This window comes from Podarcis raffonei, chromosome 9, assembly GCF_027172205.1.
Source record: "Podarcis raffonei isolate rPodRaf1 chromosome 9, rPodRaf1.pri, whole genome shotgun sequence".
Classification (NCBI taxonomy): domain Eukaryota; kingdom Metazoa; phylum Chordata; class Lepidosauria; order Squamata; family Lacertidae; genus Podarcis; species Podarcis raffonei.
In genome coordinates, this window is record NC_070610.1 from 78,913,225 (window position 1) to 78,941,132 (window position 27,908).

General features: G+C 49.5%; 2 protein-coding genes across 2 annotated transcripts in view; one reads left to right on the forward strand and one right to left on the reverse strand.

Annotated features, from left to right (window-relative positions):
* Nucleotides 1-9,514, reverse strand: part of PAIP2B (poly(A) binding protein interacting protein 2B) — a 35,076-nt gene extending 25,562 nt beyond the window's left edge. Inside the window, exon 1 of the mRNA XM_053402217.1 lies at nt 9,402-9,514. The gene's annotated coding sequence lies outside the window, so the exon portion shown is untranslated. The remainder of the gene's footprint in view (nt 1-9,401) is intronic.
* Nucleotides 9,515-13,645: 4,131 nt separating this feature from the next.
* Nucleotides 13,646-27,908, forward strand: part of LOC128420637 (uncharacterized) — a 36,121-nt gene continuing 21,858 nt past the window's right edge. The window contains exons 1-9 of the mRNA XM_053402315.1: nt 13,646-13,749; nt 16,212-17,273; nt 18,389-18,561; nt 19,162-19,223; nt 19,821-19,862; nt 20,602-20,867; nt 21,526-23,343; nt 25,157-25,288; nt 25,890-26,024. Coding sequence (XP_053258290.1) covers nt 16,382-17,273; nt 18,389-18,561; nt 19,162-19,223; nt 19,821-19,862; nt 20,602-20,867; nt 21,526-23,343; nt 25,157-25,288; nt 25,890-26,024 — 3,520 coding nt within the window. The 5' untranslated portion in view covers nt 13,646-13,749; nt 16,212-16,381. The remainder of the gene's footprint in view (nt 13,750-16,211; nt 17,274-18,388; nt 18,562-19,161; nt 19,224-19,820; nt 19,863-20,601; nt 20,868-21,525; nt 23,344-25,156; nt 25,289-25,889; nt 26,025-27,908) is intronic.

Here is a 27,908-nt window from a genome sequence, read left to right on the forward strand (position 1 = left end):
ACAAGCAGGAGGTCAATGGGGCAGGCAGATGTTCACAGGGTCAAAGTTCTGGGGCTGACCTGGTCATTTGCAGCATATTTAATAGAGACAAGGAGACCCTGACACGCTCTATATGCTATTGGACTCCAGTTCCCATCAGCTTCAGCCAGCATGGCTAAACATCAGGGATGGTGGGAGATGTAGCCCAACACCATCTTGATGGCTGCAGGGTCCTCCCCCCGGTTTAATGGATCACTCTGGTCCTTGTGAAGCCAAGCACACCTCTGCATTCAGAGCACCACACAGAATGGGGAACAAGTTCCAGAGGGGAAGCAGCATCACTCCCTTGTGGCAAGAAAACACCAAGCCCTGTGACTGCTTAAAGATTAACAAATCTGTTGTGGCAGGAGCTTACGTGGGTGCCCTCCCCCCCGGCAGACACACGAAGAGGTCACCTCAGGAGGAAAAGAAGCAGATGGCAAGCCAAACAGAGAGATGTCTAGGAAGTGGCCAAGGCAGGCCTGAGAGAGCAGTCCGTGAAGCCTCTTCCTATGGAGAGTATAAACAAATAGCAGATTCAGCCAGAGGGAAAGGGAAACGTGCTTTTAGAGAAGAGGAGCAGCTTATTGGCAGAGCATCTGCTTGGCATGCAGAAGGGCCGAAATTCAATCCCCTGTGTCTCAGGAGAGACCCTGGCCTAAAACCCTGGAGAGCTGCTGCCAGTCAGTGTTGTCAACACTAAGCTATGAGGCTTGCTATACGACAGCTAAACGCAGGAAGTCACCAGCCACTGATAACAGGCTCAATATTTACATGTACTAATGTGGGAAAGCAGAAGAAAGTGAAGCAGGGCTTGTATCAAGCCAGACCATTTCAGCTACTACTTCCCAATCCGACTGCCTTGGAAGATGTGTCGAGCCTCCCCTCCGCCCACGATTCCCACAACCAGGGCTTTGAGAAGCACCACACAATGCTGCGAGAGAACAGGCTCTGCATGCTGGTAGCCCCCCCCCATGCCCAGGAGCAACAGGGCCAGGTGGCTGGAATGCACCGGCTGCCTCCATCACTTTCCTCGGCCTGGGAGAGAGAATTTGCAGAGTTCAGCCAAGGAAGAGGCAGCTGCTCGCCGGGATGTTCCCGTAACAATATCCAGCCGTGTTGATACATGTTTTCCTGTGAAACCTGAAGAAGAGGCAGGGAGTGAGTCCTGGGGACATGCAAAGGAATAGGCTCAGTTGCGGGGGGGGGGGGGGGCTACGCACCAAGCAGAGGCGCCCAAGACCAGCCCCCAATGGAGAAGGTAAGGGAGCTCAACTGACAGGCCAGCCAACCCTGCACTCACAACAGTCTGCCTCTATACTCTGGGGAAATAGAACAGGGCAAAATACAGTGGTGCCTCGCAAGACGAAATTAATCCGTTCTGCGAGTTTCTTCGTCTTGCGGATTTTTTCGTCTTGCGAAGCACGGATGCACCCTGGTACTGTATTATAATGGGATAGCGGGCAAAGCACAAAGCGGGTCGCTCCCCAGCAGGAGGAGTTTCCCCAGCCTGGAGGATCTGTTGCCGGGAAGAGGCAAAGACACCCCCTCCCACCTCCCCACAAAAACAGCCCTCCTTCCTCTGTCGCCAAGCCTTGCCGCATCTTTGCTCCGCCAAACCGCGTCCCACATCAAAGCCCCAGCCCACTCCTCTCCCTCTCTCTCCACGAGGTGCCAAAGGAAGTTCGAGCCCAGGAACCGAGGGCGGACGCACAAAGCGCCCGGCGCGGACTCTCCCTTGCTCCCCCCGTTACCTTGCGCCACGCCGCTGGCTCCCCACAGTCTTGGCAGCTGCTCCTGGCTTCTTCCCACCCCCGCAAAGGCGCCTTCGTGGTGGCCCAAGCGCAGTGGATGCCTTCTCCTCCTCCTCCTCCTTGGTCCCCCTCCTCCTGCCTTCGCGCTGTTAGGGCAAAATGGAGCAGCCACGTGGGGAGGGAGAGAGAGAGAGAGGCAGAGGCGGCGCAGAGACCCAGCCAGATCCGCTGGATCCCAGCCCACCTGCCTCCTCTGTGCCCTCTCCAGAAGAGGATCCCTCTGGAAAAGGTAGGTCGCTCCCTCGCTCCCTGCCAGCCCAGTTCCCGCTTCAAAAGGAAACAAACTCGCAAGACGTTTCGTCTAGCAAAGCAAGCCCATAGGGAAATTCGTCTTACGAAGCACCTCAAAAAATGAAAAACTCTTTCGTCTTGCGAGTTTTTCGTCTTCCGAGGCATTCGTCTTGCGAAATACCACTGTAGCCATCCGCTTCAACGAACATAGACGCCTACAAGGACCACCGAGCTTACTTCTATTTGGTGGGTACATTTTGTTTCAATAAAAAGAGCACATGCACAGCATGATCAAACCTCACAGTGGCTACAACTGAGGCACCAGTGGTGACCAAATCAAGAAGTCCACAGACACCAGTGGACCGGCTGAAGAGAGCTCGAAAGTTTCCGCAGTGGAGAAACAGCAGAGGAAGAAGACTGGAAGAAATTTAAAGACTATTTACAGAGACATTGTAAAATTAATGAATGTTAGAATGATGTTGGATTGAAATTAAGTGGTTTCTAGCTGAAATGGTATAAAAGAATATGAAAAAATGGTTTTTTATAAGTACAAATTCAAGGTTATAATAATCTAAGATTAAAGATCAGGGTAGAATAAAGAGGGAAAGAAACTGCTGAGCTAATAAATTGAACTGGAATACAAAAAAGGGAGGTATGAGGAGGTCTGAGAACCAAGTAAATGAAAAATAATGTGATGAAAAGATTGATTGTTTTTAACTATTTTTATTTTGTATTTTTTCTTTTTTCTTTTTCTATTTTGTAATTTAAAAAATTTAATAAAAATTTTATAAGAAAAACAAAACCCGCAGAGGGAGGAGATGCAACCAGACGTAAGTTGGGGTGGAAGATTCCCCCTGGTGTATTTGTTGAGTTAGTGGGGCAGGATGCACATCATCAGGTCGTCAGCATGGTCATTGGACGGACGCCAATTGCAAATGCAACATTAGGCAAGTTTTTAGCTTTGTTCACCAAAAACAAGTAAAATTAGCATGCTGAATCAAATCGCTCTCTGGGGCAGCCTTCTTCAACAAGGTGCCTTCCAAACATCTTAGACTACGACTCCCATCAGCCCCAGCCAGCAATGTGCTCACACCCCAAGGAGAGGAAGCTCAAGGATGCAGAAAATCTGCTAGAGGCTTCACAGAAAAGGTGGGGCCTGGGGCAGCTTGATAGACCAAACGAACTATAATTTGATACCAGGTAACTCCATGTGGAAGAATGGTCATGAAACCTGGCCTAAGCAAAAGTGATATTGCAGTTCTTTTGAAGTGACCGCTCTTCTGACAGTCTGGGGGGGGGGGAATGCTTGACTGATGTGGGGATGAATTCCTTCTTCTTTGCCGTTTGATCTTGGCACACAGAAGCAACAGGGAATGGCATCCATTTCTCAATTATTACAGTGCTAGCCCACTCTTCCTTTAAGAAGCCCAGCAAATGACACTGCCCCATTTTGCTACTCATCTTAAGAGACTGAGGGGGAAAGTAGGAAAGGCAGTCTTCAAGTGTATAACCAAAGTTCTCCTGCAGTACTGGACCAACCCAATTTTACACTTATAGGATCAAATAAGAGACCGACTAAATAAGGCCTTCTTCCTCCCCACATAGGGCTAGAATGAAAGAGGGCTCATTACCATGAACAGAGTTCTACCCCACTCCTCAAAAAGCTCTAATGCTCTGCTTGGCCAAAGTCCAAAATGGCAAATGTTTGGACAGTGCCAGATCACCACAGCCCAGCAAGGAAGTCCAGGGAAGGATGCAAAAGACCAAGAATATTTCCAACATCTCATGGAATGGGGAAGAGCTCATTGGGATTAGATTCATGCCCACTGGTCCAATTCCCCAGGGATTGAGGGGAGGTTCCAGATAGTTCCACGTCCGTGGTCAGCAAGATGTGCGGCCATGCACAGAACCAGCAGCTTTCCTGCATTCCCCTCTTAGAAGCTGTGACACAACAGTGGGAGGATCAGCTGCTTGGACTACAGCTGTGGGGCATGACTGCATTCGCCACTGTGAATCAGCACAGCCTCCTCTGGCTTTGAGCCACTCCTTGTCAGCTATGTAGAACAATGGGGCTAAAGGGGGGGGGGGCGTGGAGGTGGAAATAGATAGGCATCTGAAAAGACTGGGCAAAGTTGACCAAAGTTGTAGGTCAAGACTTCTCCAACACGGCCATTCCAAGCCTCCTAAAAGTCGGAGAAGCATCCGACTAGAACAAAAACTAAGGGCAGATAGCAGAGGCAGCAGTGCCCACCCCAAGGGCAAGCAGATGGAAGGAGGGTGGAAGGCCTTCTGCCACACTGGCCTGTCCCTTTGCAGCATCTCCTCTTGCCGATCTGCTTACACTCCTCATCCGTGAATCCCATCTTCCCCCTTTTCTACCTGTTTAGTTGCTGGGATCCTAGAGGACAGTGCAGAGCTGCCCACACCGTGAGCCACTAGAGACATAGACTCTCCAAAGAGGGTCTCCCTTGGTAGAAAAAGGTCAGGTAACAGGCGTGACTACCACCACCACCTGACCACAGACCTTCCTCAACGGGAAGGGATGTAATGGCTCCCTGTTCGAGTCGGGACTTTGCCTAGGCAGCAAGAGACTTCCTAGTGCGCTTGCCTGGGTTGTACCTGATGGCCACCTACAGCTAGGCTCTGACACCACCCCTCTGGCCTGGCTAGACTACTGCTGCTTATATCTCCCAACCCACTACTCCACTCTGACCCCCTTGACCCAATTCTATTCAGATGTCATGATAAATCAGGAATGAGGAATTTGTGGTTGGAATATATCTCCCCTAACCGCCAGACATGCAGGTTTGGGCTGATGGGAGTGGTAATTCAACAGCATCTGGAGAAGCACATGTGCTTCCCCCAGTCCTAGGAGAAACCAATGTTTATTATGGCAGTAACAAACTGCATGCTCCCCCATCTGCCCCCACCCCACCTGAGAAATAAAAAGCTTTTACTTCTGTTCTTAATTAACTGCAATTTCACATTGCAGCCAAACCTGAAAGCTGTAATTAAACTTAGCTATTGTTTGAAACAAGTCAACTTCACAACCCATGGTTTGAAGTTTGTTTCAAACAAACCATGGCTAATATTGACCAGAGTGCAAGATTTCGACACAATGCTGAACTGTGATTAATGCAAAATCGGAGCTCTGTTTTCCTCCTTGTGTCTGCACCAGAGGAGGAAAAGGAGCACACCAATCCCAAGGCTTGCTCAACCCCTTCCTGTCACCATAATCCATGGTTTATTGCGATGTCTGAACCAGCTCAATGGCCCCTGCTATGCTGCTCTGGCTCAAACAGCCTCCTCTTCTCTTACTCATCATATATCTACATATGCATTTATACAGCTGTATGTTTACACGGTCTCCTCCCCACACTTCACCATAAGGTCCCAGGGCAAATTATAACAATATACTGACAATTAAGTCTATGACCTGAAACATGCTCTCTGGAAGGCAAGCTCCAATTGAATTGAATATACTTACAAGATACTGTAGCAAGAAGTGGCCCCAAAGCAAAATGTTGTTTGACAGGTCTGATACAGCAAATGACCAAAGGATTGTCAGTCACATTACTGTATACTGGCATGAAAGTGGCTTCATTATAAAATCCCTTTGCATCTCAGCAGCTGCTCACTTTGCTGCATTTTTTTTTATTTATTCAGTTTGCTGCAGTAACACTTTCTGTAAAAACAGCATCCCCTTAAAAAACAAGTTTTGCTGGACTAATAAAAAGTAAATCTAAAAAACACACAATTCTCCTGTGATATTTCATGATAAAGGCAGCAAAAGAATAATTAGGGAGCAAAACCATCTCCTGCTACTGCATCAGAGGCACGACTAGAAAGGTCTCATACACCTGTCCCATTTGAAACAGACAAGAGCTGGGTAAGTTAAATGCTCCACTCAGACTTCATCAAGGCTAGAAACTCCATCATTAGGCCCTGATCTAAGAAAAATATGCTGCTTATCCTGGTTACAAAAGCCATTGTCAAATCTGCAAAATCCAAACGGGTGACACAAGTTAGTCTGATGAGCACTGCTTATTCCAATAATCTTCGCTCTGGAACTTCTGAAGCCCAGAATTTTCAATGCTTTCCCCACCTCTTATTTCTGGACAGGCCCAGAAGCCGCCAGCGTTCCCACACTGTTGTGGCTTGCCCTTGCAAACCTGTCCAACACACATGCTTTGCTCAGAGGCCCCTTCGGCGCGTGCTGAACAAAGTACAAGTTTTTCTGGCTCGGCAAGTGTCGGGCTGCGCAAGGACTTCCAGCACTGGTTCCTAATTGGATATGGGTATCCCCTCCCAGAAGCAGCAGCATCCAAGCTGGTGCCAGGCACCAAAACAGAGGCTAAGCCTCTCCCAGCTCATGCCACAGCACCTGACCCCACCCCTCAGACTGGGGCTTGCTGGCAAACACCAACATGTGAAACGCATGCCAGTCACAAGAGCTCAAGGAACAGCGCTGACTCCAGACATGCAGCTCTTCCATAGTCCTCATTCACAAAGGCTTCCAGAGGGGCATGATATCAGAGGAAACGAGAACTTGAACTCCATCAAATCCACCCATTCTTGGAGAAGCAAAGAACTGCACCCAACAGCAGCAAGGAGAAGTGGAATGCGCCCCTGCCCTGAAAGAATGGCAGATCCACAAAAACCAACTAAGTTAGTTATTGGTATGAACTTTTGTGTGCATGCACTTTGTTTTGTTTTGTTTCAACTACGGCAGACCAACAAGGCTACCTACCTGCAACTAGATCCACAGAGCTGAGAGACAGATTCCAAGGTCAGCAGACCTGGCCTCCTGACCTCCTAGTCTTTCACTCCTCTCCAGTCCACAAATCCACCTCTAACCCACAGAAGGCAGGAGCAAACAGTGGTCTATGGATGACTCACATAAGCGTGCCAAGCTTCAATATGGAGATGGCCAAAGAAACACTTCAGAAGCATTTCCTTGTCTGGCCTTAAGAAAAAGCATTGCTGTATCCCCCCCTCCCGACACTGTTCAGTCTGCTCAGGTGTTAAGAAAGACACAACCACCAAGTCTCACAAAGAGAACTGCTACGGAAGGAAAAGTCCAAGTTATCCCACTGAGCTCCACTCTGAATGGTTGCCCCCCCATGCCAAAGTTCACAAAGGCTGGGTAGAATGCTCCAGGTTTAGCTGCCACGGGAAAGGAATGTTTCCTCATTATACAGGATAATTGATGCCCAAGGAAGAGCTCTGTGCATGAAAACTCAGAAACTGGCATACCCAAATCCCCACAACGCCCTCCCCGCCATGGTGCTCTTTATCTTTGGGACTACGTAGCCTGAACTATCTATTGCAAAACCAGAAAACAAGGTAAGCAAGGGGGCAGGTTTGCATGGACCAAGGTGGCTTTCAGGTGTCAGAGCAAGGAACTGGGGAGGGGCAGTAGCTTCATTCACTGACAATCTGCCTAAAGGGCAGCACAGCCAAGGAAGCACTTATGCTGCCAAGCACTGACTGCAAAGTTACTCCTAGTGGACCAGCCCCCACTGTAAGAGTCTCACTTCTCTGAGGCTCTTCAAATTATCCCTCTGTGCCTACAAGAGAAAGCGTGGCTATGCTTCAGGAGCAGATCGCAACCACTAGTCTCTTCGCGGGGGGTTGCCCTTTGAAAACTCAGCGTTCAGGAGCCCCTCCTCCTCTTGTCTCCTGGGGGGGGGCAAAATGCAGGTGGAAAAGCAACAATTTAATCTGCAAAGTGGCTGGCCAGAAGCAGAACTGGAGTGCTGAAAATCGGGTTGGATAAACTGGACAAGGCATCCCAAGGCAGAAAAAACGCCTGACCTGCCAGGTAGGAGAGGCCCCCTCATTGGAGAAGGCCTGGGGTGTGCCTGCCTGCCGCCCCTCCCGCAAACTAAGGCAAGCAGCAGCAGCAACAACCCACCCTATGGCGGAAGAGAGGCTACAGGCCAGCCCTGCTGCAGAGTACCCCAGACTCCCACGCCAAGGCTTCTCCGAACTTTCAACTCAAGTTCTGCCCAAACAAAGGGGCACCAGAGCCAAGTTCAGCTGAGCCTCAGCAATTTGGGACAGGGACCCATCTCTTTGTCCTCGCTCCCGCTGATGGGGCTGGAGTCACAGAAGCAGGCAGTCTCTGGCATCAACCTCTCCTGGGCTCCGCCAGAGTTTCCCCTGCCCCAGGGAAGCGGCCAATACCTGTTTATTTGGTCGGCTCCCCTGCCCCACCCTCGGAGCCCAACCCTCGTGGCAAGGGGCGATTACAACATCTTAAAGAGACACAATGAAGCAACATAAAACACGTAGAGAAAACTCCTTCCCAGCCAGGCGCTTTCCTGCCGTCAGCAAAAGCTTAAAGAAAGTTTTGCCGTGGTTATTGTTTGCAAGAGAAGTGGCTGGAGGGGTTTTCTTGGGGGGGGGGGGTATGGGACTACCGTCCAACAGCTCGTGCTTTCATATGCCCAAAGAGCTGCCATCTCACACAAGAGGGTGGGGGTGAGGGGAGAGATTCCCACCTTATCCTTATGGCTCGCATATTCCAAGATGGGAGGATTCAGCTGATGGGAAGTGCAAACCCAACAAGGGGAACCCTGACCCAAAAGGCTCCTCCAAGCCTGACCACCATCTGCTGGGGGGCGTCCAAGCCCTGGGTCCCCTCCATCCCCTCCAGAAGGAAGGGCCAGACCTGAACCGCCCCCTCCCCACGGACAGCATCCCTAGTGGGCAGAGCAGAGCAGCTCCCTGGGTCTTTCTCTGCATCCAAGCGCGTGGGCGAAGTAATGGCGGGGAGGGGGGACGCTCGAAACAGCGGGGCCCCCACTCGAATAAAACATTGGGGGGGGGACACACACCTGTCCCGCATAATCGATCGCAAGACGCCGCGCGTGCGCACCATTTGAATGGCAATGCACGACAACCTGGGGAGGGGGGCGCCCCTCAACTATGTTATATGGGGGGTTCCTAAGGGGCCTTGGCTCCTAAGTCCTGAAGCCACAGCCGAGCCGAGCCCCCTCCGGGTGGGCGAGAAGAGGCGCCCCCCCCGCTTTCCCGAGATCCCAGCAGAGGACCGGGGGGGGGCTTTTGTAGGGGGGCGGGTGAGGTGAAGATTGACAGGTCAGCTGGCCAACGGGCTGGGGGGGCGGGTAATGTCGCCCCTCCGGGCCCAGAGGAGGAGAAGAATGGAAAGGAGCCCCCACTCAACCCCTGGACTCCCCCCGCCCCCGTCAGCCCGCGCGCCCCCGGCCCTTAGTGCGCGTCCGTCCGAGGGGAACCCCTGGGATCCGCCGGGGCTGAGGAGGGTCTTCCTCGAAGGCCGCGCAGTCTCCCTCGCCCTCCCTCTCGACGTACCTGGCGTGCGCCCCGCAGGGCCGCTCTCCGCGCGCTGCCCGCCTGCCCCGGCCGCTTCCTCAGCCGCCTCCTCCGGCCCTCGCTTCTCCGCGCTCGCTCTTCTCCTCGCTCTCCCTCAGACACGCCGCGCGCGAGGCCTGCCCCCCGCCATTGGCCGCGCCGCCCGCCACTCACCTCCGCCCCGCCCACGCTCGGCGGCCCGCGACGGGGGAAGGGGACAGCCGCTCCGCCGAGCCGAGCTCCCATTGGCCGCTCTCCGCGACGTCGCGCCTTCCCCGCTTTCCTCTAGGCGCCCATTGGCCAGCCGCCCCCGTCCATCTCTCTTGGAGCGTTTCCCACCCGCCTACCCTCGCTTTGGCTCGCTTTCCGCTCAAAGGCGGCGAGGCCCCCGTCGAGCACTCGAGCGCTGATTGGCCGAGAGCTTTTCCTCGTAAGCCCGCCCTCCGTCCCCGCCCCTCGGCTCCGAAAGGCGGCGGGCGGGAGGCGTCCCCCACGTGGGGAGGCAGCGCGCGACGGCGATTGGGCTCTTGGCCGACCCGAACCACGTGGATTGGTCGAAGTGCTTGCCGCTCAAAGTTGGGACTCAGCCAATCCGAGAAGGCCTCTGCGGACTGAACCATGGACGCAGCGGGGGGGGGAGCACAGAGAACAATGCCTTCTTCGTTTGCTGCGGCTGCATCCACTGGGGGGGGGGATTTCTATCTGGCCTTCTGGCCTGTGCCTTTGCGTGCATCTGCTGTGTTTATAAGTTTTTATTTAAAACGGGGCTGCTCTTGTTTTAACCCCACCCGAGCCAAGCAAATACTCTATCCCTCTCCATCTGACCCATGTCACAAAAGGAAAAGGGACCAGGGAGGGCAGAGGAGAATAATAATAATAATAATAATAATAATAATAATAATAATAATAATAATAATAATAATTTATTATTTATACTCCGCCCATCTGGCTGAGTTTCTCCAGCCACTCTGGGCGGCTTCCAATCAAGTGTTAAAAACAATACAGTGTTACATATTAAAAACTTCCCTGAACAGGGCTGCCTTCAGATGTCTTCTGAATGTCAGGTAGTTGTTTATAGTAATAATAATAATAATAATAATAATAATAATAATAATAATAAATTTTATTTATATCCCGCCCTCCCCAGCCGAAGCCGGGCTCTGGGCGGCTAACAACAATAAAACAATACAAAAGTACAACACAAACAACACTCTAAAATCATTCATTATAAAATTAATTAAATTCAAGCCACTGGCTTTGACATCTGATGGGAGGGCGTTCCACAGGGCCCTCTGTCTGGTTCCCTGTAGCCTCACTTCTCGCAATGAGGGAACTGCCAGAAGGCCCTTGGCGCTGGATCTCAGTGAACAATGGGGGTGGAGACGCTCCTTCAACCAGAGCAAACACCTTTGTATTTCTCAGCTACAGAATATCTGTAATTACCAACTGGAAAAGGAAGATTTCAAGGCAAGAACAAGCCAAAAGCTGCTCATCGTTCAGCTGTTTATTTATTCAGTTTTTATCCCGTCCTTCCTCCCGGAAAAAGCTATGGAGATGAACTCCAGTGTCTGGTGGGATGACGATGGCAGACATTATGAGCAGCTTTGAGGACCGTGGTGGAAAAACAGCATACAAACCTGCTAAAAATGCAATCTGTCTGTGTGAATTTTGCAGACCTGATTTTCCAAACAGCAGCAAGAAAATGCAGGCAGTATAACTTAAGTTTCAAAAGGGTAAATGCCTCTAGATTATTTTATAGAATCACAAAGATGGCTTGTTTAAGCCATGCGGTTGAAGCTTGGAGCATTCCGCTCAGACCTCCTGACTGGTAGCATTCACATGGTGGGAGAACAAAGAATTTGGTCACCCTTCTAAGGTGAGGGAATGTGACACAGCCATACCTGGCAGGACTGCTTGCCCTGTGGTCTTAATCCCTTCGTGCATTAGAGTTAAGCACATTGGTTATAGAAGGCAAATTTATCCCCCACCTCTGGAGGGCCAAAGGTTCCCCACATAGGAGTTGCATCAGGGTTGGATGACTTTAATGTGCTGCACACTTTCTGAGGTGCGTTTGGAAACTTCAGCTGGAGAATGGTGAGCTGCAAGGGCTGTTGGTCTCGGCTGCTGTATTTTTCTGGGAGCAAAGTGCTGGCTATAAATGGTCCAAGGCTGGGATACCTAAAACACCCATTTCCCGAGAATCCCGCTAATATTGGAGACTTGATTGCTGGAAGCCCGCCATAGGGTTTTAGCTCCCCTCCTCCCCAACATGCTTCTACTGGCAGAAATATGCCTGCACTCCCACTGTCCCCATTTGGCTCCCCTTTGTCTACTCCTTGTTTGCTGACTTAGCTGGAATCTACACACATATACACACACACACATATATATATATGTAAAGCTGTGAAATTGCTTTTTTTTAAAAAAAATGAAAAATACATTGAAAAAATACATTGAATTTGCTATAGCTCACTTTTGCCATCTCGTGTCATATTTTTATGTTGCACTGTAAAGGTACCCCTGACCGTTAGGTCCAGTCTGGGGTTGCGCACTCATCTTGCTCTATTGGCCGAGGGAGCCGGCGTTTGTCTGCAGACAGTTTCCGGGTCATGTGGCCAGCAGGACTAAGCCGCTTCTGGCGAACCAGAGCAGCGGAGTGGTACCTATTTATCTACTTGCACTTTGAAATGCTTTCAAACTGCTGGGTGGGCAGGAGCAGGCACCGAGCAACATAAGCTCATCCTGATCTGCAAGCCCTAGGTTTAGCCCACAGCGCCACCTGCGTCCCATGTTGCACTTTACAACACACTTAAAACGTTTCATTTGCAGCTACATAGCTGAGTCCTTTAGGTTATCTGCAGGTTCCCGTGTTGGTTTATTTACAGGCATTTGGAGCTCACCCTTAGCATGTGGTTCCGGGGCAGGTTACATATGTTGTTGTTCTTTAGTCATTTAGTCGTGTCCGACTCTTCGTGACCCCATGGACCAGAGCATGCCAGGCACTCCTGTCTTCCACTGCCTCCCGCAGTTGGTTACATATAGATCAAGGTTACATATAGCTCAATGCAAATTCTGTAATGTGTAAATGTCATGAATCGTAATTCCTAAACCACTAGGCCATAAATTAAAGTGAATCAACAAACAGATATAGGAAACAATGTGGTGGTTGCTGGATTTTATTTATAGGATTTCTTACCCTAAGATCTTTCTTCACCACAAGCTCTCCAGACAGGTACCAACAACATAATCAGGCAAAACAAGTAAAGCAGTTCCAAACAAAGTCATTAAAAAAACCCAACTTGTTGTGTAATGACTTTGGTGTTTTTTTTTGGATCATGTTGTAAGGCACGAGTGCCTGATACTGGGACAGTAAAATGGATTATAAATCTTGTTAATTAATTAAGAGGGGGCCTTCTTGGTGGCTACTCCCAGACTTTGGAACTTCCTGCCTAAAGAGGTTAGACAGGCAGGTTAAGAACTTTTTGTTCCAACAAGCTTTTGGGAACTGACTGCTTTTAATGAAAGGGCTGAGGCCATGCTGTTTCTACTGTAATCTGTGGCAACCCAGTCAGATGGGTGGGGTACAAGTAAACATGGTAAAACATAAAACATTAAAAGCTTCCCTAAACAGGGCTGCCTTCAGATGTCTTCTAAAAGTCAGGTAGTTCTTTATTTCCTTGACATCTGGTGGGAGGGCGTTCCACAGGGCGGGAGTCACCACCGAGAAGGCCCTCTGCCTGGTTCTCTGTGACCTTGCTTCTCGCAGGGAGGGAACCGCCAGAAGGCCCTCGGAGCTGGACCTCAGTGTCCGGGCAGAACGATGGGGGTGGAGACGCTCCTTCAGGTATTTTTTTCAACAGAAACGCTGGTGAGGTAGCTTGGGCTGAGGGGCAGTGGCTGGCCGAGGGCGGCGGGATTCGAACCCAAGTCTCTTCCAGGTCCCAAACCCACCAACCCTCGAATACCCCATGGCCGCCAACAGCCTCTCGTACGAAGAGCCCTGCCGAATCAAGCGGCCGCCCCGACCCCTTTCTCGCAGACGCCGCCATCCGGCTCCCGGGGGTAGACTGCCTCTGCCTCTGGAGGCTCCACCAGTCAGGAGCAGGGGCGGCGGCGCCGAGAGCGCACGCGCAGGAAGGAGACGCGGAGCGCGCATGCGCCCTTCTCCAGATGTGCCTGAGAGAGACCGAGCGAGCGCGAGCGCATTTGTCCGGCCCCGCCCCCTCTGCCCACTAGCCAATCCGCAGCCAGGGGCCCGCCGCGCACGCGCAGTACACCCCTCTCCGCGCGCCTGCGCGTGGCGCTCCGAGGGCGGTTGAGGCGGCGGCGGAAAGAGGCCTCGGCTGAGGTAAGCGGCGCAAGATGGCGGCCGAGGATGAGGGCGGCCGGGGAGGGGGGGAGGGAGGGTCCGCGCCTGAAGAGGCCTCGTTCTCCTTCCCCCGCTCGCCGCCTTGGCGGGAGAACTCTTCGTCCTCTGCCTGCGGGGCTTCTAGTCCTCAGGGAGGGAAAGAGCGGGCCCTGACTGGCTGCCCCGGTAGGCCTTTCCAGTTGCCAGGCAGAAGCCGGAATGGAGGCTCCCCTGGGAGGAGGAGAGGGGTGTACCTGGTGTAATAACAATAATATAATGTATTTATGTCCCGCCCATCCGGCTGGGTTTCCCCAGCCACTCTGGGCGGCTTCTAACAAAATATTAAAATACTGTACAGTAATGCATCAAATATTAAGAGCTTCCCTAAACAGGGCTGCCTTGTGGTTGTTGTTATTGTTATTTATTGTTTTGTTGTACTACTATTACAGACCCTCCAAGTGTCCCTGTTTTCCAAGGACAGTTCCAGATTTACAAAAGCTCTCCCAGTTTCTGATATGATCCTGGAATGTCCCGTTTCCCCATAGGATGTCCCTGTTTTCATGGGAGAAATGTTGGAGGGTATGGAGTTATCTGACCCCAGAGCCGTCGGAAAGCAATCCTGTAGAGGGAAGTTAATGATTTTTTATTCTATTTTCTATATGTTGGAAGCTGCCCAGAGTGACTGGGGAAACCCAGTCAGATGGGGGGGGGGTATAAAGAGTAAAATTATTATGGAATAGGACATCCCTATTTTCATTAGAGAAAGGTTGGAGGGCATGTTTCTGCCTTGGTCCAACCACGCTTGGAGTCCTGTGTTCAGTTCTGGGCCCCACAATTTAAGAAGGTGATCAACAAGTTGGATTGTGTGGAGAAAAGAGTGACCCAGAGTCTGGAAACCAATGCTGAGAAGGGAGCTGGGTATATTCATTCTGGAGAAGAGGAGACTGGTGAGATAGTTGTAATCAAAATTATTCAACCCCCAAGGCAAATTGGGCTTATTATCAAAATTTGCAGACTTTCAGTTGTTTGCCATGAGCAAATCAAACAAAAGCAATAGAAATGACTCATCGGAAGGGATGCTTGAAGTGGCTTCCTCAAATTCAGCTGAAATTGCAGCTTATAAATTGTAAATTTTGATAATAAACCCAGTTTGCAATGGGGGTTGAATAATTTTGATTGCAAGTATATGAAGGCCAGTTCTAAGTGTGAAGCTCTTCCCTTGTGTTTCACATTTCTTGTTCTTAGTTTGTGAGCCTGAAGGTAGTGGTTTGCTTTGTTCTGATAATTACATGCAAGCCACTCTGGCAGCCTTTTTGGTGAACAGCTGAGTAACAAATACTATAAATAAGATAAAATAATGTGATGTGTGTCAGGGCAAAAATATCCCTTAGCTTCACATCTTTTCCCGGGGGGGGGGGGTCCTGAGCTGGCAGTGATGGACCAGGAACGAGGCCTTGTGGTAAGAATAATAATAATATATCTGGTTTCCCCCAGAGACTCTGGGGGGCCTCCAATACAAAATGACCTCAACCATCAAAAACAGGGCTACCCTTGGATATCTGCCTTGGCAGTTGCACCTACCCTGGGGGACAACCTCCTGTCAGTTGTTAAGGAAATAAACAACTATCTGACTTCTAGAAGACATCTAAAGGCCGTCTTTCTGTGTGCCTCCTCCTTAAGAGGTCTGGAGGGTGGCAACATGAGAGCAGGGTCTTTTCTGCAGAGGCCTCTTACTTTTGGGATGCTGTCCCCAGGGAGGCTTGCCTGGTTGCTTCCTTACTTTAGGCTCCAGGCAAAAAAATTCCTCTTCTGCTAAGGCTTTGGCTGGTTGACATCTGATGCCCTTTTAAACTATGTGTGGGGAATTTGTTGTTGTTTTATTGTCAGCTGCCCTGTAATCCTTTGGATAAAGGGTAATACAGAAATTTAATAAATAATAATAGTATTAATAAGTACGCACTGGAGCTGAACAATGCTCCTACCTTCTGAAAATGGCCATCCAAGTAGGACTGAAAGCATCACAAAGCTGTGTCACCCACCCACAACTTTGATAGCTACCCTAGTATAATGCCATGATCTGTATTCCTAATTATCAGACCACCGGCTGTTAGGATTCCTCCATCCCTCCCTGGAGGACTATCTTCAGCACAAGAGGACAACTGCACATCCTCCAAGGAATGGTCCCCTTCTAAGGGTTTGCTTGCCTCTTCCTTAGCATGGTGTTCCTCTAGGGGAGCCTCATTGTCCACAACAGCATAGGAGCTATCATTCTGGCCTCAGAACCCAGTAGTAAAATGCCCAAATACCTCATCCTCTCTGCCTCTCCCAATTTCTCTTGGTCAGCCACCCTGGCCTCAAGGACAGCAGGCCAACAGTCATGCATGCGACGCACAGTGCAGTACACTGGAAAGCCTCCGCACACCTCCTTCCTTTCTGATTACATTTTGTGTTTTTACTTTCAGCTTGGTGGTGGTGTCTGCTGTGAATTGCTGCAGATTTGGCATTTCCCTCTGTAGTGTCCTGCTCTGCAGCTTGTTCAGTTTAAGACCAAGTGATCTCAGTGGTTGAACCCTGTTGCTTCTGACCATTCTGCCACACTTCATCCTTAAATTGGTCATAGGTGTAATTAGCCATGGTCAAGTCTAAAAAAAAGAAAAACCAACAGAAGAAGGGGAATTTCCAGAATTACAGGTGGGGACCTAGAGGAAATATGCCCCCATGGATGAGAGGTCCTTGCCCAGGTGACATGTGGGGACCCAGAGGAAATATGCCCCCATGGATGGGAGGTCCTTGTCCAGATGACACGTGGGGACCCGGAGGAGATATGCCCCCGTGGATGGGAGGTCCTTGTCCAGATGACACATGGGGACCCGAAGGAGATATGACCCCATGGACCGGAGGTCCTTGTCCAGATGACACGTGGGGACCCGGAGGAGATATGCCCCCGTGGATGGGAGGTCCTTGTCCAGATGACACATGGGGACCCGAAGGAGATATGACCCCATGGACCGGAGGTCCTTGTCCAAATGACACATGGCAACCCAGAAAGAAACGCAGAAAATATATGCAGCCAAATATGAGCGGCCCCTGTCCTAATATGTGTGATCCTAAAGAGAGCATGTCTTCAGGACCTAATGCACCTGACCAAAGGCAGTGTAGGACTTTTGGAGGGCCAGGAAAGTCATCTTCTGGGATGGAAGGATGTGGCACTAACAGTCAGGAGAATGATCCATTGCCACCTGGTAATTGTAGCTCAGATCAGCCCCCTTCAGAAAATGCTGCAGATACTCAGAGGCATTACACAGAAGAGAGTGCTGCAAGAATTCTCTCAAACTTTGGCTTATCTGCTAAAGATTTGGAGGAATTTGGCCACTATTCAGATGATCAGCTGAAGCCTGAAAACATGGCTATGATTCTGAGGGACATCGTTGAGCGCAAGAAGGCTCGTCAGTTGCCCACTTCATCTCAGGGCAAAGAAGAGGAAACCTCTGGCGGACATGGTGGATCTGATTCCCTGATGAAAAGTAAGTCCAGTTATGAATATGGCAGTAAGTGTGTAGAAACCAGGCTAACCAGTAATCCCATGAAGACTTCAGGGTTAAACTATGGCATTTTCTACCACATGATGCAGTGACAGCCACCAGTGTGGATGAATTCAAAATTGGATTAGACAAATTCAGAGAGTAAGGCTTGTTATGATGGTTGCTTGTTATGATGAGGGATGCAACCTCCAGGATTGGAGGATGGGCACATCTGTATACTAGTAGCTGGAGAACAGAAGCGGGCAGTGCTGCTGAGCTCTGCTCCTGCTTGTGATCTCTGCAGAACTGGCTGCTGGGCTAGATAGGCTGCTGGCGTGATCAGGTAGCTGGGCTCTTTTTAAGCTCTTACAAACACTGGTGGAGAAGAAAGACAACAGTTGGGGTTCCAGGAAAGCACCGTAGATATCTTGCCCTCTCACACACCCATGGGTACTATAAGCAAGGAGATTTTTTGGGGAGGGGGTATTTTTTGTTGTTACAGTTATTTATATCCTGCCTTTCAGGATCCAAATCCTTCCAATGCGGATTACAGGTGACATTAACCTACATTTTTTTTTCAAAAAAAGATACCATAGTATAGAATCCCATCGGTATCCTGCCTCCTGGGCAATGTCTGGCAGAATTATTTATTGGTTTATTTATTTATTAATTTCATTTCTATCCTACCTTTTTATCCAGGGACCTTGAGGGGGCGTACATGGCTCTCCCTCTTCTCTTTTTGTCCTCACAACTGCTCTGTGTGGTAGGTTAGGTCGAGAGGCAGTGACTGGCCCAAGGTCACTTTGCAGGCATTGTGGCCGAGTGGAGATTTGAACCCTGGTCTCCCAGCTCTGTGTCCTACACCAACCACTACACCACTGTGGATCTTCAGAATGGCCCTGGAGGATGGGAGGGGTTCAGCTGGATCAGACCCTGATGCATTATTTGCTTACTGTCCCCTGCGCAGAGTAGTTGATGGGAAATGATCTTTTTGGGGGGCAGGAAGGAGATATCCAGTAGGAGCAAGCTTTGAGGTGGCCTTTGCCCCTGGCACCCTCTCTCCTGGAATTTCGTTGGCATCCATCTGTGTTGCATAACAGAATCATACCTTCCTTCAGCAGGACCTGGTGTACCGTCAGCAGCTCAATCCGCAACAACACCTGCGGCTTCGTTGATGCCTCAGTCTTCAGGATCTCCATCTCCGTCAATGATGAACGATTATCATGCTGTGTCGCCAACAGTACTTCCACACGTGTGTTCTCTGTGTAAAATAGAATGTGCAGATATCACAGTGAGTTCTTTGTTTTTGCAGGAAAAAAGTGCACACAGTTGTATTGAGCCCAGGATGAGTGCATTTTCCACTCTGGCTTTCAAGCAGATCTTGCGCTATGAGGACTGGTTTATGTTATCCTGGGGAAGTCAACATGGTGACTGCCAAATGTTGTTGGACAGCATCACTGCAGCATATCTCCCCTCCCCTAATCCCCAAGGAGACATCTCTGCCACCTCAGGGCATCATGAATCCCCACATCCAGAACACCCATTTGACATTGGTGGAATTCAAACCTGACACCATGTCTGGAGACTCTTGTCTTATCTAACTTTGAGCTGCTGTTGTCTATTTTAATATTAAATGCATTGTACAATATTGAGCATTGTCCAGTGTTAAACTCATACACAGGATTGAAGATCAAGTGAGTGTGTTTATACTCTGCTGCAGTAGCAGCAGCAGCAGCAGCAGCAGCAGAGGAGGGCCCTTCTGTGGGTTTCTCAGAAGCATCTGGCTGACTGCTGCAGGAGAAGGGATGATGGACTAGGTGACACTTTGTTCTCCTCTAGCATCCAGGCTTTTTTGTTTTCTCATGCTGATTTCTTCCCTCTCTCCCTGTAGGGCTGGAATCTGCATGTGCACACTGCTGAACACTCCGAGAAATGTGATGAGCTACGCCAACAGTAAGGCCTTTCATTTTAATTTATTGGGAATAGATTGAGGATTTGAAATGGTTTGAAAATGACTGCCTGGATAGCACAGGGCTTTGCTAAAAGCAGCAGAGCCATTGCTTACATGCCTTGCCACAAACCTCAGCCAAGGAAGTTGTGGGAGCTCACCTTTGAAGGAACGGTGCCTGCTCTAGGTTGTGTTTTGGTTGAATTTGTATAAGTGGTCTGTAGGCCGATTGTGGAGCTGACCCAGGGAAGAAGGCAGAAGCTCAGAGGCATCTCATCTTGCGTTCTGTGGCTTTTAGATGCCTGTGGAGCATGAACAGAGTTTTATGAGGTGTGGCTTCAGGACAAACCAGTTCTTGGAGGAGCTGGGACCTGAGTCTCGTTCCAGGGAGCATTTGGAAATTTGGGTCCAAGAGTCAGGGAATCCTCATGGAATCACCTTTAAACATCCCCAGAAGATCAGTAGTAAAAGATCAATAATTTGGACAAAAGGGAGAGAAGTACTTGACAGTTTTAGAAACTTGCCTGAATGATAATGGAGTGGAGTACATGTACTGTGTCAAATGAATAACACAGCTGATTTGCTGGCTTTTCTTGAAACAGGCATCCTGAGTGGAATCCAGAAGAATGCTCTTCGTTACAGAGGTAACCTTTCAATCTCAACATGATAACTCAGTAATGAGAATTAGGCTGCAGTAATCTCATTTCCCTGTTGTCCCCGATGGTGTGGGTTTTTGGAGACAATTTGAGTGGGAAATTTGCATCAGGGCATTCTGGACTGGGACATTTTCTGATGCCCAGGAAAGTGATCTTTGATCTAATTCTGGTCTTTCATTGTATTTAGTAGATAAAACTTAAAAATGTAAAACTGCCAAGTATCTGCAGTTAGCCCCCGTTCACGGCTTCTTAGGAACTATGTAACAAGAAACACTGCTGCAGAAAAAGTATCCCCCCCGGGACAATATTTTCCACCCCAGGTTACTGGTTGTCACTGACCTGTACATGTAGGAGCTGCTTAACTCAGACTGCCGGCCCTTTTGTCTTCGTTCTAAGGCTCTAGGGGCCAGCTGGCTGAGCAGCTGTGGGTTGCGCTGCAGCTAAGCCACTAGCAGGCAGGTAGCCATTCCCAGTGCAGGTGGCAGCCATACTTTTCTGGTATGAAGCTGGGCATTCTGTTCCCATCATCTGAGTTCCTTTAGTTATTGGATGCTGCAGGCCCATCAGCCGTATTCTGTAGGCTTTTGATGCTTTTAGCTTTAACCTTGAGAGTTCCTATTTCTAGTTGATTTCCATTTGCAAAAATAACATCTTGGCAGATCTGATTTCTCCTTTTACATTTGAAAAAGAGAAGTCATTCAAATCCTGTTTTTTCTGCCTTTTGCAGACATGAAGGCGACAAGAAGGAAAAACATATTCCAATACCATGCTCTACCAGTTCTAACCCAAACACTTCACAGCACTCAATTCCTGGCCATGCCTCAAGTCAGACTCGGTCACGATCTATGAGCCCTGGGCCCAACAGCAAACGGTCACGATCTAGGAGCCCCAGATGTAGGTCCAGGTCTTCAGAGCGACCAAGCTCCCCCAGCTTGAGTTCTCAAAGCTCTTCTAGCCAGAAGAGAGAACTGAGAAAATCAACTAGATCTCCAGGTAAGGTGGATGTTACAGATGCTTCATTAACTGGCCTTTGGTTTTTTGTAAGCAGGATTACGGTATGTGTGTGATAATGGCAGGCGTGTTGCAGGGGCTTTGGGTCAGTGAATAGTTTGTTCTGTTCTGGGGTTTTTTCTCCTGGCTTTGTCATTGCGTCAGTATAATGCCTGCCAAGGAGACCAAGCTTGTTCCTATACTGGATTGTGTGAGTGACACTGCAACCCATTTCAAAAGGGGATGTTGGTTGATCTCAGTCATTTCACTCCTCTGGAGTTTCCCCCTACCCACTTTGTAGTTTTTACAGTTGGTTAGTACAATGACCTTCTTGCACTCATGCTATGCAGGCTAGAACTTGGTTGCAAATTCAGCAGTGACCAAGGATCAGGGGAGATATTCTGCTGCTTCCTTGCAGTATTGTTGCCAAAGGTAGACCTGAAGTTGTTGCAATAGAGCGTTGAAGAACTGCAGGGGGGCGTATTGGTTCCATTTTGTTCTTGTTTTTATTTTGTAACTTTTGGGTTTTAAATCTTGTATTTTTATGTTGTGAACTGCCCTGAGATGTATGGATGGAGGGCGGTATACCAATTTAATCAATACTACTGCTAATAATAATAATAATGATAACGAGCCACTTGCTTTTTCTCCCCCTCTTTAGCGTCGTCTGCAGAAGCAGGAAGCTCCAGGGAACCTCCATCCAAATCTGATGTGGCAGAACAACAACCCAACAAGTCGGAGCATCCACTGCAGACAAATCCCGGCCACCAGGAGCCGCCCAAGAAGGAGGCAGCAACGCAGGAACAAGGAGACCGGCAACCTCCATCCAAATCTGATGTGGCAGAACAACCACCCAACAAGTCGGAGCATCCACTGCAGACAAATCCCGGCCAGCAGGAGCCGGCCAGGATGGAGGCAGCAATGGAGGAACAAGCAGACCGGCAACCTCCAGCCAAATCTGATGTGGCAGAACAACCACCCAGCAAGTCAGACCATCCACTGCAGACAAATCCCGGCCATCAGGAGCTGCCCAAGATGGAGGCAGCAACGCAGGAAGAAGGAGACTGGCAACCTCCATCCAAATCTGATGTGGCAGAACAACCACCCAGCAAGTCAGACCATCCACTGCAGACAAATCCCGGCCATCAGGAGCTGCCCAAGATGGAGGCAGCAACGCAGGAAGAAGGAGACTGGCAACCTCCATCCAAATCTGATGTGGCAGAACAACCACCCAGCAAGTCAGACCATCCACTGCAGACAAATCCCGGCCATCAGGAGCTGCCCAAGAAGGAGGCAGCAACGCAGGAACAAGGAGACCAGCAAAAGGAGACCAGTAAGAAGACCAGGGCAAGGAAACGAGGAAAAAAGAGACCAGCCAAATCTAATGTGGCAAAACCTCCAGCCAAATCTGATGTGGCAGAACAACTACCCAACAAGTCTGACCAGCCACTGCAAACAAATCCCGACCATCAGGAGCTGCCCAAGATGGAGGCAGCAACGCAGGAACAAGGAGACCGGCAACCTCCATCCAAATCTGATGTGGCAGAACAACCACCCAGCAAGTCAGACCATCCACTGCAGACAAATCCCGGCCATCAGGAGCTGCCCAAGATGGAGGCAGCAACGCAGGAAGAAGGAGACCGGCAACCTCCATCCAAATCTGATGTGGCAGAACAACCACCCAGCAAGTCAGACCATCCACTGCAGACAAATCCCGGCCATCAGGAGCTGCCCAAGATGGAGGCAGCAACGCAGGAAGAAGGAGACTGGCAACCTCCATCCAAATCTGATGTGGCAGAACAACCACCCAGCAAGTCAGACCATCCACTGCAGACAAATCCCGGCCATCAGGAGCTGCCCAAGATGGAGGCAGCAACGCAGGAAGAAGGAGACTGGCAACCTCCATCCAAATCTGATGTGGCAGAACAACCACCCAGCAAGTCAGACCATCCACTGCAGACAAATCCCGGCCACCAGGAGCTGCCCAAGATGGAGGCAGCAACGCAGGAACAAGGAGACCGGCAACCTCCAGCCAAATCTGATGTGGCAGAGCTCCCACACAAGTCAGAGCATCCGCTGCAGACAGACCCTGGCCATCAGGAGCTGCCCAAGAAGGAGGCAGCAACGCAGGAACAAGGCGACCGGCAACGTGAAGATCAGTTGCGCTCGTCGTTGACGCCTCTTGTAGAACAAAGTGTCATGCAGGCCCTGTCGCTGCTGCAGCCTGGAGGCGCAGTGGGTGCTGGACTCACCCAAGGAACAAGCTTGCCCCCCGTTGTGCAGATCGATCCAGCATCCCTTGTCTCCATGATGCAGCTGGTTGCAACACAGGTGGTGCAAGCTGCCTTAGCCTCCAAGGAGGCCTCAAGTGTGCGGGAAAGCCCAAGTGTGGCTGGCCCAAGCCCCCAGTTAAGTATCCCTGCAGGAAGCGAAGAAAAGAAGCAGGAGAGCAGTCAGGAAGTCGTTCCTCCTTGCTCAGGTGAGGAGTTGTCGGGAAGGGATCTGAGGGTGGGTCTGGCTGTAGAGGGAGGTTGTTCTGTGTTGGAGATATCCGTCAAGATTTGCCTTGGTGATATAATGCACAATCCCTGCTCCAGTTCAGGACTGCCCTGAGATCCAGCCGGCTTCTCTGGTAGTGGTGAACACACCTGTGCTGTTGCTTCTAGGTTGCAGGGATCTTTTCTGCAATCCGTTGGTCCGGGCGACTGGTTCCTTTTGTGGCATACCGAATACACAATGATATGTGATTTTACTGATTTATGGCTACATTTCTATCCTCCGATGAGCTCAAGGTGGCATACAGTGGTACCTCGCAAGACGAATGCCTCGCAAGACGAATGCCTCGCAAGACGAAAGGGTTTTCCATTTTTTGCGTTGCTTCGCAAGACGATTTTCCCTATGGGCTTGCTTCGCAAGACGAAAACGTCTTGCGAGTTTGCTTCCTTTTTCTTAAAGCCGTTAATACCCAGCGAATCTGTGCTCCGCAAGATGAAAAAATCGCTAGACGACACAACTTGCGGAACGAATTAATTTCGTCTTGCGAGGCACCACTGTACATGGTTCTCCCCCTCCTCATTTCACCCCACAACAACCCTGAGAGCCAGTGTGGTGTAGTGGTTAAGAGCAGTGGACTTGTAATCTGGTGAACCGGGTTCGATTCCCTGCTCCTCCACATGCAGCTGCTGGGTGACCTTGGGCTAGTCACACTTCTCTGAAGTCTCTCAGCCTCACTCACTTCACAGAGTGTTTGTTGTGGTAGGGGAAGGGAAAGGAGAATGTTAGCTGCTTTGAGACTCCTTAGGTTAGTGATAAAGCAGGATATCAAATCCAAATTCTTATTCTTCTTCAACATCACCCACTGAGTTTAAAGCTGAGTGGGGATTTGAATTCGGGTCTCCCTGGCCCTAGTCCAGCACTTCACCATTTCACTATGCTGGCTCTTGGGCCAGTGAGAAGAAATCCTAGTTAAGGCTTCAAGAGCTGTGCCAGGAAAACAGTGTCACAGGTCAAACTGAGGCCTGTGCCGGGACAGAATAAGCTTGTTGGCTGGAGATTTCCTACGTCAGCCGTAAAAGGAGCAGCAAAAGGCACAGCAAATCCAGCAGGCTGCTGTGAAGCTCTGTATGCAACTGCTATAGGGACTTGAATTCAGGTGGCACAGATTTTGGGACAGCAAGGGTTCCTTTCTGAAAGGAAAGGAGCAGATTTCTTGACTATCGGTGACCTAAGATATTTGGGCAGGGAGGGTGGCTGGCAGGCTAAGCTGGCCTCCCCTGATGATGATCATTTGCAACTCCCATCATCCTCGCTTCTTAGCCTTGCTGGCCAGGGCTGTTGGGACTTGAAGTCCAGCAACCTCTGGGGTGCCAGAAATTAGCTACCCAGGTTTAGGGCCACACCTGTAATGTAGGAATTTTTGGAACAGTTAGGCACCTGCGTACAAACCCCTGACATAAAACTAAAATGTGAGAGAGGGCACTTGCTCTTTATGCAAAAGGCCTCAGGTTAATGCTTAATTATCCAGTTTGTTTGTGGGTTGGATTATGATCTGTGTATGGCCCTTCCTGCAGTTACTTGCATAGTAGAGGGATTGCGATGGCATCTTGAGAAGGGAGCAGGAGGCAAGGAAGCCGAGCTCAAAAGCAGCCCACCAAACAGCCTCAGGATTCTTCTTCCAAACAGGAGGGAGGCCCAGACATGAGGTCCGCTGGAGGCCACGGAGTGGGTAGCAAGCAAGAAACCTTCCAAATCTAGTAGAATGACTACTAAACCACCTTTGCTTGATATTGCAGCATGTGTGGAAAGATCAGAGGCTTCAGGTAGTAAAGGGGACTTGTTCACCTCGACCTTGTTCACCGTGCCATGGCTTCAGAAGGAAGATGCAAGACCTCCGAAGCAGAATCTTCCAGCGGAGATACCTGCAGGTGAGAATCTGGCACCTACCTTCACAGTGGTGGGGCTGGCTGGCTTGGAGCTGGGTTTCACCACGGGGCTCCTGTTGTGGGGTTGAAGGGGTTATGCAAATTTGGCCATTGCCACAGCCAGTTTAGGGGGAGGTACCAAAGGATGGGACAGAGCTGACTGAAAAGCGCTCTCTCTCTCTCTCTCTCTCTCACACACACACACAGAGACATTTTAAATCTATATTTACTTATAGGTGCTCTCTGTATTTAGAGAAGCAGAACAAATGAATAAAATCAGAGGGAATATGAATGAGAAGATAGAAAAAGATGTATAGAAATTTATTTATTAAATTTGTATGCCACCCTTCCTTCAAAGATCAAGGGCAGCTCACAACATAAGAAATACAAAATGAGAATACAAAATAGAAAAATGAGTCAACCTGCCAGCAGGATTTTTGGCACCTGGTGGAGCGACATTGGAGAAACGGCCCAATTAAGGAAGAGTCCTGATGAAGTACATGGGCATAATATTGAGGGCTTATAATGAATTTGTGTGTGGAGTATTCTGAGCCTTCCCAACCAAGAAGAATGGCTACTAAACCACCTTTGCTTGATATTGCAGCATGCGTGGAAAGATCGGAGGCTTCAGGTAGCAAAGGGGACTTAACTCCCTCAACCTTGTTCACCGTGCCATGGCTTCAGAAGAAGGAAGATGCAAGACCTCCGAAGCAGAATCTTCCAGCGGAGATATCTGCAGGTGAGAATCTGGCACCTACCTTCACAGTGGTGGGGCTGGCTGGGTTTCACCACAGGGCTCCTGTTGTGGGGTTGAAGAGGTTACACAAATTTGGCCATTGCCACAGCCAATTTAGGGGGAGGTACCAAAGGATGGGTCACGAAGAGTCGGACACAACTAAACAACAACAAAACCAAAGAATGGGACAGAGCTGACTGAAGAGACGTTACTGGTGCAGCCAGGAGATGTGCGAGGAGATCTTTGTGCAGCCACCCAGACCGACAGACAGTCAATTGGGTACAGTCAGGTAAGAAGGTGGACGCAGTTATGAAAGGTATCGCATACGGGGAGGCCTCAAGTTGGATATCCTTGATTGCCTGCCACCAATGAGCAAATATGAAAAGGGGAGTTTGTGGATGTGTTTGTCCTCTCTTGATTTATTTGTTCTTTTTATTAAACGTATTTGTCACTTTCTTACCAAAATAACTAAAAGCAGATTGCAATACTTTTAAGCAAGCAAGCATGCAAACACACACACACACACACACAGAGAGAGAGAGAGAGAGATTTTAAATCTATATTTACTTATAGGTGCTCTCTATATTTAGAGAAGCAGAACAAATGAATAAAATCAGAGGGAATATGAATGAGAAGATAGAAAAAGATGTATAGAAATTTATTTATTAAATTTGTATGCCACCCTTCCTTCAAAGATCAAGGGCAGCTCACAACATAAAAAATACAAAATGAGAATGCAAAATAGAAAAATGAGTCAACCTGGCCAGCAGGATTTTTGGCACCTGGTGGAGCGACATTGGAGAAACGGCCCAGTTAAGGAAGAGTCCTGATGAAGTACATGGGCATAACATTGAGGGCTTATAATGAATTTGTGGGTGGAGTATGGTGAGGCATTTAGGATACAGGTAGGCTTTGGAGGTAGTTTTGATATGGGATAGCACAGTGTTCAAAGCTCCCATTGTTCGAGGCGCATTTTGCGACAGAGAATTTCATTAGCGTGAGCAGTTTCTGAGCTCTGGGTTCAATACTTCGCCTAAGATTTCAGATTAAAACTGCAGAGTGGAAGGAAAGGAGGACCTTTTTCTGCCTCCCCACGTGAAGACTGGAGAAGAGACCCTCTTAATATTTGGGAGGTGAGCAGGAGAAGGACTAGACTGTGATAAACGGACATAATATTCTAGCTGCAGTTCATTCATTTTCAGCTTTGTATTTTTGTTATTTAAAAAAGTGTGCCTAGACATTCTGTTGTTGTGCCCATAGCCTAGGTCTAAGGTGCCATTGAGCTCCTAGCTTCCATATCTCAAACACTGGATAGGTAGGAGACCGACCTCTGTTACAATGTGTGTTAGGGTCCAAGTAAAACTTGTCTGTGGACAAAGGCTGGCTCCCTCGCCCTAAAAGCGATATGAGCGCCATAACCCCATAGTCGACTTTGAGTGGACTTAACTGTCCAGGGGTCCTTTACCTTTTTTTACTTTACCTTTAGGTGGGTTGGTAGCTGGTTGACGGACTGCACCCAAAGAGTGCCCAGTAATGGTTCCTCATCATCCTGGAAAAGTGACAAGTGGGGTGCCACAGGGTTCTGTCCTGGGTCGTTGTTCAACGTCTTTATATATGACTTGGATGATGGCATTATGGGGATACTCATGAAATTGGCAGGTGACACAAAACTTGCACGGGGAGCCACTTCCGGTTGGTTCCCCGCTGATGGCAGACAGGAGCTCTTTCGGTTGAAAGAGTTCCAGCGCAGTGAAGCTAAGGGGTGACCGCTAGAGTGACGCGCTACCCCGGGAAACCTCAGAGCGTTCTGAGGGTATGGTGTTCCGGCGGGTGCCTTCTGCGACTCCCCTACTCCCTGTTAAGCTCTGGGAAAGAGCCCCAAGAGCG